The sequence below is a fragment of the Brachypodium distachyon genome, chromosome 4 (assembly GCF_000005505.3).
Source record: "Brachypodium distachyon strain Bd21 chromosome 4, Brachypodium_distachyon_v3.0, whole genome shotgun sequence".
In the NCBI taxonomy this organism is placed as follows: domain Eukaryota; kingdom Viridiplantae; phylum Streptophyta; class Magnoliopsida; order Poales; family Poaceae; genus Brachypodium; species Brachypodium distachyon.
The window spans coordinates 39,263,818-39,273,918 of record NC_016134.3 but is presented as its reverse complement, the minus strand read 5'-3'; the positions used below and the strand labels follow the sequence as shown (position 1 = coordinate 39,273,918).

General features: G+C 44.6%; 2 protein-coding genes and 1 long non-coding RNA gene across 3 annotated transcripts; 2 read left to right on the top strand and 1 right to left on the bottom strand.

Annotated features, from left to right (window-relative positions):
* Positions 1 to 4,324: 4,324 nt before the first annotated feature.
* Positions 4,325 to 4,996, bottom strand: LOC112268810. The gene is made up of 2 exons (XR_002960294.1): positions 4,718 to 4,996; positions 4,325 to 4,528 (listed from the first exon to the last, which is right to left on the bottom strand). It is a non-coding gene; the product is annotated as an uncharacterized LOC112268810 (long non-coding RNA).
* Positions 4,997 to 5,728: 732 nt separating this feature from the next.
* Positions 5,729 to 8,512, top strand: LOC100830144 (probable polygalacturonase). Its single transcript, XM_003576628.4, has 3 exons — positions 5,729 to 6,495; positions 6,975 to 7,306; positions 7,730 to 8,512. The coding sequence occupies exons 1-3, from the start codon at positions 5,930 to 5,932 to the stop codon at positions 8,215 to 8,217; spliced, it is 1,386 nt and encodes a 461-aa protein (XP_003576676.1). The 5' UTR covers positions 5,729 to 5,929; the 3' UTR covers positions 8,218 to 8,512.
* Positions 8,513 to 9,054: 542 nt separating this feature from the next.
* Positions 9,055 to 9,770, top strand: LOC100823109. Its single transcript, XM_003578276.3, has one exon. The coding sequence runs from the start codon at positions 9,186 to 9,188 to the stop codon at positions 9,534 to 9,536; it is 351 nt and encodes a 116-aa protein (XP_003578324.1). The 5' UTR covers positions 9,055 to 9,185; the 3' UTR covers positions 9,537 to 9,770.
* The last annotated feature ends 331 nt before the right edge of the window (positions 9,771 to 10,101 follow it).

The following is a 10,101-nucleotide window of genomic DNA, read 5'->3' as shown; positions in this document are numbered from 1 at the left end:
CCTAGTCGCAGTGAGTCTGGTCGTATTGTTTCTTCTTTACTTGTATATACAGTTTTTAGAGACAAAGAAGATAGGAAAAACAATAGTATTTGGTCTTTCTCTTCATAGTTCTATATATATGCAAATAACTGTACAGGTTATATATAGGGTATTTAATTTCCCTCCTATCTCTACTCAGCTTCATCTCCATCCACCCTATAGGATGCTAGTATCCGAACTTTTTGACTGGAAAAAGAAAGAGTAAAATGATTAACTAGTCTTTGAAATTACCAAAATATAAGTAGTTTGAAGAATTACAGAGGCTATATGTGTGACTGTAAACAAACAAAGGGAGTAGTAAATCTTTTATACCTCCTCCGTCCCATATTAAGTGTCTCGAATTAGTTCAAATATGCATGTATCTTAATCCAAAAAACGTCTAGATAAAAAACGTCTAGATATATGTAATGAATCTTAATCCAAAAATATCTAGACGTTTTTTGGATTAAGATACATACATATTTGAGCTAATTCGAGACACTTAATATGGAACGGAACGAGTACATGTTATTATTAGCGGAGCTAGAGGGGCAAAAGCCAAATAAAACGTGTCTTCCCCGAGTGAATATAGGTAAGCTGGAGGGATCAAAGTAGCCCTTTTTCTACACTAAACACAAACCAAGTTTTACCGTCTTGCCCTTACTTGCTCTCTTCCCTAAGGGTATACTTGGCCATTTGTCAAGAACTCTTAATTAAGCCCGAAATTCGTCACATGGGGGTGTACCCTCGCTAATCTTCATTTTAGGCCTTGTTTGGCACTAGTGCTTTTTAAGATATTATGCACTCTAAATTGAAAAACACTACAAATTCAAATGGTTGTTTGGTGATGAGGGATTAGAGGGGATTATCTCTATTTTTTCCCCACAAAACGACATCTCCTTTATGTACTTCCTCTTATCCATAATGTGGAGGTTGTACTAAACAAAAGACACTTATTATGGATTGGACGGTTTTTCAATTAAAAACACTTCTCCTACTAGTGCTTTAAAAGAAAACACTAGTGTTTTAGGATGAAAAGGGTTTTGAGAGTATTGGATGAATACCCAATCCCTCAAATACCAACACACTAGTGACTAGAAAATACACTAGTGCCAGACAAGGCCTTAGAGCGCTTCTTTCAACTCTACCCTTGACATGCGAAATACCCGCTCGGTCCATCTCTATGTATGTATTTTCATAAAAGAGATAGTTATTGCCGACGATGTAAAAACACAAAGTTTTGTGCTTATAATTTGACATATTTTGGAGTACTTATTTTTTTTTCATTTTCAGGGTGCAATCACACCATTTTTAATAAAATATACGTGCATACAACTGACGTAATTTCTACATTTGCATGGTTTAGAGATTTATTCTCCATGTTCTAGTATTTGGTTCATATTTATTATTCATTCCAAGAGGGTGTGCACGTGAGAGCCATTTCGCTTTTTCTCGACTGAAAAGCCCATGTTTCGATGTTCCATCAACCATATATAACTCGAACCAACTCACTTATTGTCGGCTGTGCGATCGGCGTCGCCTGGCAATGGTTGCAGCCATACATGCATACCGGGCAGGGCGGAGCCAAAGGGAAAGGGGGCCATCCATACATGCTCCCAAGCCTCCAGTGTCGGCCCGGTGACACACCGCCCTCGGCTCAGCCCACTCTATATATATCCTACGGCCTGGCATGGCCCGCAAGCACTCGAACACGTGGATCCACGAAACGCCACAAATTCACCAATGGAACACATAAACAAAGTCTTTATCTCTGTTGAGAACCCATAAACAGCTCGAAAAGGTCAGACGAGACTGTAAACTAACGTGTGAGCTCTTTCACGATGGGGAGCACGTGTGCCCGACTGAAGAAGGCAGGCTGCACTCTGCAGGGCGATCTGCAGGATCTAGGCAGCCTATCGTCTTCCCGCTGCACTGACACCTGAGAGTAATATATCCTCCAATGTCGTACTGATGTTTTAACTAAGCGCAAGCGGCAAGTCAATGGAAAAGCATGATGTTTATTTTAGGCGTCTTGCAGTAAGGAGTACTAAATTTGGGCACACGGATTGACAAAATCAGAAATTCTTGAAACCTGAAGTCGGCGGAAGGCAAGCAGTTTAGCAACGCTACCATCGAAGCTGGATCGAGCTTTAACCACCGTATCGATCGTAATAGTAAGGACACGATCAATTCAACTACGGCAATCTTCCTCGATCCGACGAATCAAACCGATTCCATCCGAAGGAATCAAAGGGGGAAACGGGAATCCCACCCTTTCCGCCGGCTCGGCGCGCCAAGATCTCGTGAACCATGTGGCTCCACATGAGCGCCCTGGCCGGCATCCTCCTCCCCTATGTGCATGCCAAGCTTGTGCTTTACTGCTCCCGTTATCCATGGAGGACAAAAAAAAAAGCAGATCCCCGCTTTTTGTTTGTTCGATCCGACGCGGAGACAAAAACGGCACGAAGCTTTTGTGGCTGGGCGCTTAACGGCACAAAGTGCTTGGAGAAAAGAGGTGCTGCCGTTGGTCTTGTTTGACATTGGCCGGCTAGGCACGGCCGCACGGGAGGTTGTTGAATGTTGAGAGTGCAATTTGGGTGGCACGGGAATGTATTGTGAGTGTTGTGACCGATTAGTTCATCTTTTCCCTTGCACTTGACTGCTAACACCTAATAACTTCTCTCATGTAATCGATTTGGTTATGACGAAATGTTTGCGTTTGAAAAAAAGAAGTGGAGTACCCAATTTTTGCACACGGTTTTCTTATACGTGATAGTGACAGTAGTATGATCCGAAATGAAAAGTGGATGAATTCATAATAAGGTCTTTCTCTCAAAATGTATTGCAAGTGGTGTAATAAGATCGTACTAAAAACTACTCTCTCCGTTTCATAATTTTTGTCAAAATATTATATGTATCTAGACGCTTTTTAGGAATAGAAGATATATCTATTTTTGGGCAAATTTGAGACAAGAATTATGTAACGGAGGGAGATCTATACATCCATAAGCGTATTCGTCCTATAATTTTCGATAATGCATAGTACAATATTTGTTTCCTTTCATGGATCTATTCTCCGGAATAGGCACATCAAGAACCGTGTGCTCTAGATTAAAGCAATGAACCATATCCGAGGATGCTATTCCCTCGAGAAATCCAAGGGCACGTAACATTGTGTGTGAGCGCGTGCGCAACATAGCATAATTACGGATGGAGATAAGGCGGATTACTTGGAGGCATATAATGGTATCTAGCTTCGACCAACGATCTAGAACTACCCGGCCATGCTGCATGGAGCCGTGGATGGATCATTTTCTTCTTCTTCTTCTTCTTCATACTTTCGAAAAGGATTGTCACGGATCGATGTAGTGGAGATTGCAGGCAAGAATGCCATGGAGAATAGTGATTCCTCCATTTCATAATTCTTGTTTCAAATTTGTTCCAAAATGGATGTATCTATTTAAAAGACATCTAGGTACATACTCCGTATAATATCTTGACAAGAATTATGGAACGGAATACTATAGCATCGACGGATTAGAACGAGATAACCGTGGAATATATGTGTGTAGCCATGCACGGCCCCAAGTTTTTTCTTTGTTGACGTTTATTGGAATCCGATGTGTTCCCGTTATCCCCACAACTGGGAATACCCTGCAATAATGCTTTTACGACCACTTTGGTTCGTGCAAAACGCAAGAATATCGCTCCATTATTACGTGAAGGTCTGTGTATATCTACACATTTTGTACTAATGTCCTGTGATATATTCCAGCGGGAATAATAATCCATGAAGTTGTGATGGCAAATGCAATTTTTTGTGTCTCATAAAGACGAGATGGAAGGTACGCTTCGCGGCCAATTAAGAACGTGATTCTACCAAGACATATATTCCTCTGGCTACCTAAGATCACGTCATATTGTTCTTTTTCCTGGGGATAGGCTCGCATCCTTGGAATTTCCACCGGTTAGGAGGCGTTGCGCGTGCCCTTGAATAGATGTTGTACGAGCAATCCTACTTCCTAGTGCCAACGCTCTGCCATTGCCAGGGTTCAACCAGACCTAAGCTGCAGAATCGGCAGACTCTCAAACTATCAAATTTTTTTCATGATGCTTCAACCATGCTTCAAAAAAGGTTTCAAGGTTCTTTTCGAAAAGAAAAGCAAAGTTTAGAAAATAAACTAGTTTTATTTAGATAATGGAGGAGAATACCCTCCCGTCTTAACATAATTTAGTTAAGCACCATCTGATCTGGGCCTGGATGCACACATTACATATGACTTGCATACTAAGCAGGCTGATCTGATGACAAGTTCAATACTATCTGCCTTCAAGTGCATGATCGAGGTCCACCACCATGCGATGCAAAATCCCCATATAGATGTGGAGATCACATCGAGGATTAGTGTTTCTCCCCGAGTAAACAAGAGCATCCATGTCGGCTCATGCCCACATGGTTATGGTAATCAGCAACAACGAAGGCAATAACATAGCCTATTCACCATCCACACTGTAGGTGATGTATGTATTCAGTTAGTGCACAACCCATATAATGGTATAAACCCTAGCACTGGAGCAATCTGCGCTTCAGTTCAACAAGCGGCAATTCATATACTTACTATATCTCTTATACGGAACAAAGAACCAAGGACACAATCGAAATTAACCACAGCAAGCAGAGCGAACGGAAAATTTGCACCTTCAAACTTCAGTTTTCAGATCGAGCGAATCGGACAGGGGAAGGTGCGCCTGCAGAAAAGAGTGGAGAGAAAGATTGGCTGCGAGAATTGGGGTGGTAAAAGGGGAAGCGGGTAGGTTCGGCGGAGGCGAGGCCGCAAGGGGGGATTCGATTGTTGGCGCACGCAGCTACCCGGATGGAGCCGAGGAAGACGACGGGAAGCCGAGACGGATGGTGGGCTTGTGACGGGCTTATCGGCCTGTTGCCGCCATTGCACTATTGGACAACTAGGCTGTTAGGATATCAGGTTTTCTTTCCTCTCAAAGAAAAAAACATGGAACTTTCACAAGGGTTAAGCAGGACTACTCCCCTAAAAAAAAGGACTATAGCACAGTCAACGCTGGAGACAATTAATAGAAAACTTTTTTGAACTCTAGTGTCATGTTCAACCAGATGAACCGTTCGAGTATCCTAGTGTAGTCTCATGGTTGCCAACTTTCTATGCTGTGAGTTTTCTAATTTTACTCCAAATCAATCTCAATTTTTTTTACTCCAAATCAAATGATGTAAAATGGTTAAGAATTTACATCGTAATTAATCAGAGTAAAGTTTACCGGGTTACATCTACTGCAGCATGGATATAGTGCAGTTCTCTCGATGCTTGCAACTCACACACTTCCTCCGATTCTGAAATCTTGTCATGGTTTTAGTTCAAATTTATACTAAACCCACGACAAGAATTTAAGATCGAAAGTAGTATTAAGCTTACGGGGTTATCTGGGCTATTTGGACCACGAGGAATGATATTCTCAGCTCTCTTCAGATGCAATAAGAAATTCACAAAGGAACTTGCCAGTTGCCATTCCATGGTTGACTATCGAGCAAGGATCATGGATACTCAGTAATCCGTTTTGTGAATGAAAAAACAAAAACAAAACTCTGGTTGTTCCGAACGAACAGCCGGTCCAGTTTCCTCAGAGGCTCAGAGCCCAGTCAACAGCAGCAACAGTAGCTTATCCGGTCTCACCTCAGTTCACAACGAACCCCTTTCTTGAGCCGCACCATATCATCCTCCTCCTGACGGCGACATGAACTCCGATCCAACGGCAAAAGCCGATCAGCTCGAGCAGCTTGCGTGCGAGTATTGCTCAGCCCATGCCGCGGCAGTTGCATCACTGCTAGCCCGGAGTCGGAGAGGAGGAGAAGAGAGCAATCCCTCGAGTCAACGCCGCAATGGCATTATCCCCTCTCTTGCTCGCGGCCGTTTCCGTGCTCCTCCTGCTGCCGCCGCCCCAGGCCGCTCAGTCCGCGGCATCCCCCCGCGTCTTCTCCGTCGTCGACTACGGCGCGGCCGGCGACGGGGCGCGCTACGACACGGCGGCCATCCAGGCCGCCGTCAACGCCTGCGCGGCGGCCGGGGGCGGCCGCGTCCTCCTCCCGGCCCCCGGGGACTACCTGACGGCGACCGTCCACCTCCGGTCGGGCGTGGTGCTCGATGTGCCCCCCGGAGCGCGGCTGCTGGGCGGGACCAGGCAGGGGGATTACCCGCCCGAGTCGCGCCGGTGGTACGTCGTGCTGGCCGAGAACACCACAGGCGCGGGCGTCGCCGGCGGCGGCGAGATCAACGGCCAGGGCGGTGCCTTCGTGGTCACGCCCAGCGACCAGAAGAACATCATGGTGAGCTGGAACACCACGGGGGACTGCGAGGGCGACGAGTGCCGGCCGCGGCTCGTTGGCTTCATCGACTCCAAGGATGTCAGGATTCATGACATCACCCTCAACCAGCCGGCCTACTGGTGGTGAGCATTTGTTGATCCCTCTTTCGCTCTGAGCATACACATTGAACATGCCACCACTGGGTACAACCTCATAATTGATTAAACAAACCAGGTAAGTATATAAATTTACTCACTTGTCTAATTCTTCACTGTGAAGTCTGAACTCTAATAGTACTGGGAACTGAGTTTACAATTTTGCAGTTACTACTGCTTTGGTCCTTGAATGATTATTGTTATCCGTTGTTGTTAGAGCTTCACTAGAGACTGATTGTCACTTAGCAAATTATGTCGGTGTTACTTGATATCATTTTCTTGAACTCTGTTGATACTAGAAATTAATCAGGTACCCACATTTGCAACCAGCCCTATTTGGTTGTTAACTTGTTAGAGGATCCAGAAGAGACATAGATATTTATGTAGTATTCCGTTAAAAAAAGATATCTAGGTAGTATTAGCAAAATTATGTCAGGTATTACTTGATATGCTTGCACTCTCTGCAGTCTGCATCTTGTCAGGTGTGACAACTCAGTGATCCGCAATGTCTCCATATACGGGGACTTTGATACTCCCAACAATGATGGAATTGACATTGAGGATTCAAATAACACGGTCATCACTGATTGCCACATAGACACTGGTGACGATGCAATCTGCCCGAAGTCTAGCACAGGGCCTGTTTACAACTTGACAGCAACAAACTGCTGGATTCGGACTAAATCTTGTGCTATCAAGTTTGGAAGTGCAAGCTTTTTCAACTTTGAGAGGCTGCTCTTTGACAACATAACTATAGTTGATGCGCATCGAGGACTTGGAATGCAGATACGTGATGGAGGTAAAAACTTATGCCTGCAATTGTCAGTGAACCGTGATACTATTTGGTGGTACTAGCATAACTGAACATCTTATTCAAGAGAGCTACTCCCTCTGATCCATATTACTTGTCGAAATATTACATGTGTGTAGACGCTTTTTAGGCATAGATACATCCATATTTGGACAAATTTGAGACAATTAATATGGATCGGAGGGAGTATTAGTTTTTCTTGCAACTCCTAAGCCTTGTGGAAGGGAGGGGGCTTAAAGCAAATTTTTGGCGACATTTGTTTGAGGCAATCTCATGTTAACTTTTACTTTGCCTTCAGATAAAATGTGTTTGAAATTTACTTGGAACTGATCCTATCTTGTACATTCAACTATTTCCTTAAGTATGGGTTGCTTTAGGCATCCTCTAACTTGGTCGTACATAATTCTGCAGGGAACGTTAGTGATGTGATGTTTTCAAACATCAAAATGCGCACCAGGTACTACCATCCTTCATGGTGGGGGCGAGCTGAACCGATCTACATCACCACCTGTCCAAGGCACCCTGGTTACAAAGAAGGCACCATTTCGGATGTCCGTTTCATCAACATCTCATCGGTATCAGAAAATGGAGTTTTCCTGGCTGGATCAAGGCATGGCCTTCTTCGCAATCTGAAGTTCGAGAACGTTGACCTGACCTACAAGAGATGGACAAACTACACGGGTGGCCTGTATGATTACAGGCCTGGATGTCAAGAGATGGTGAAGCACAGGACTGGTGGTATGATGCTGGAGCACATCTCTGGCCTGGAGATTGACAATGTCAAGATGAGATGGTCGAAAGGAAGTCTGAAAGGGTGGGATGTTAATCCGCTCCTCTTTCGACCATCAACTATCGATGGGCTGTCTTTCCATGACTGGCAGTCGTTGGATGTTCAATAGCAGATCAACTGAATATGAACAGCACCATACCTGTATCAATACCACGAATTGACGCAGAATAAGTGGCAATTCTTTGTGAATTTGTTACTAATAAAATATCCAAACAGCAACATTGTATTGATTTCCTGCATATGGGTGAGTGTCACTGCTATAACTGTTTCATGAGCTCGAATTCAAGCCTACAGAGGTAATTTGAGTAAACCTGAAGCCCTTTGTCTGATGTTGAATTGATGATATTGTATTATTGGACACAACCTGATGATTCCAGAAATGTTTTAGATAGAGTTGGGAGCAATTTTGCCTGCGCATGTTTCTGTTGAAGTGGATGAGTAATGAAGTTTGGTAGGCCGTGAGCCTGTCAGTCCGTAAGAGTTGATGATCTGTTCGTGTTTCTTCCTCATTTTTCATATTCTAGTGTCATTTCTCTCTATCAGAAGCAAGACCGAGGAACAGAGCCATCGTTGACAGTTTTGTCTTCTTTTATTTATTCATTTTGGAGACTTGGACGTACCCGCAAAAAAGAAGAAGCTTCTAGAAGTTAATGATGGTATATTGAAAAAAAAAGAAATGCCATTAGTATTTATAACTAGTTCTCCGTTAGGGAAATATGGTCGGCTGACTATGCCACGGACAGTATCTAGGAAAATACAGAAAACATAGCTAAATTACAAAAAATGTGTACAATATTCTCGTCTTTCGATTTTGTTTTAGAAAAAAAAATCATCATTTTTAGAGAGGGAATTCTCATCTTTCTTTTAGAAAAGAACTGCTCCAACCTTTGGCCCACCAAGATCACAAACTTCTTTATGCTTAGCCCACTCCACATTGACAAAATCTGGCCCATTTACACCACTCGCCGCAACGTCCCCAACCCAGCATCGTCTCCGCAGAGCAGCCCCCAAATCGGCGACCCTCTCTCTCTCCGATCTCCAATCCTCCACTTCGCACACACGCACCAACCGAGCACGATGCGGGCGATCTCGTCGGCGGCGGCAGGGATGCTGCGCGCGCGGCTCAGCGGGGCGGCGCGCGTCCGCGGCGGGCACGGGGATGGCGCGGGGCGGTGGACGACGCCGGGGCACGAGGTGCGGCCCAAGGGCTACCCCATGAACCGCACACCGCCGCCGCCGGGGGAGTCGCGCAAGTGGGAGGACTGGGAGCTTCCCTGCTACGTCACCTCCTTCCTCACCGTCGTCATCCTCGGCGTCGGGCTTAACGCCAAGCCCGACCTCACCCTCGAGACCTGGGCGCACGAGAAGGCGCTCGAGCGCCTCAAGCAGCAGGAGCTCGCCGCGTCCTCCGACGCTCTGGCCGAGTGATCCGCGCGTCACAGGTCACCTCGAAACCTAGGTGCTTCTGTTTTGCTTCCAATAAGATTATTGTGATGTACGAATCTGATATGGATGGAAAACACTGGCTAAACACTGTATTTCTGTTCCTGTTTCGTTCTGAAATTTGTCTGATGATGGCGATTCCCTTAACATTTTGAAATGCTTTGCGATGCCATAAACATTTTGTAAGGCTTTGCGATTATATTATCTTCTTTATCCTTTGGTCTGACTGTACTACAAATTTTCGTGAACGTACTTAGGATTAATGATGTATGTCTCTTTTATTCCAGAACAACTTTGCTGTGAAATGTGCACTAATACATCACATTTAACCTCAGACGAAGCCTGTTCCTAGAACTTGGAGTGTTGCTTGCTTTTTTGGGGTTGGCTATGTAGTAAATGGATGCTGTATCTAGAAAATGTAGTAAATGGATGCTTGGTGGGTGATATGATACTCTCTTCTTAAATACCTCTTGCATTGGAGATGATCTTTGGCATATTTTTGTATACAATTTAGTGCTAATTCAGTAAAAGGAGTTAAGGCAGGATCGGT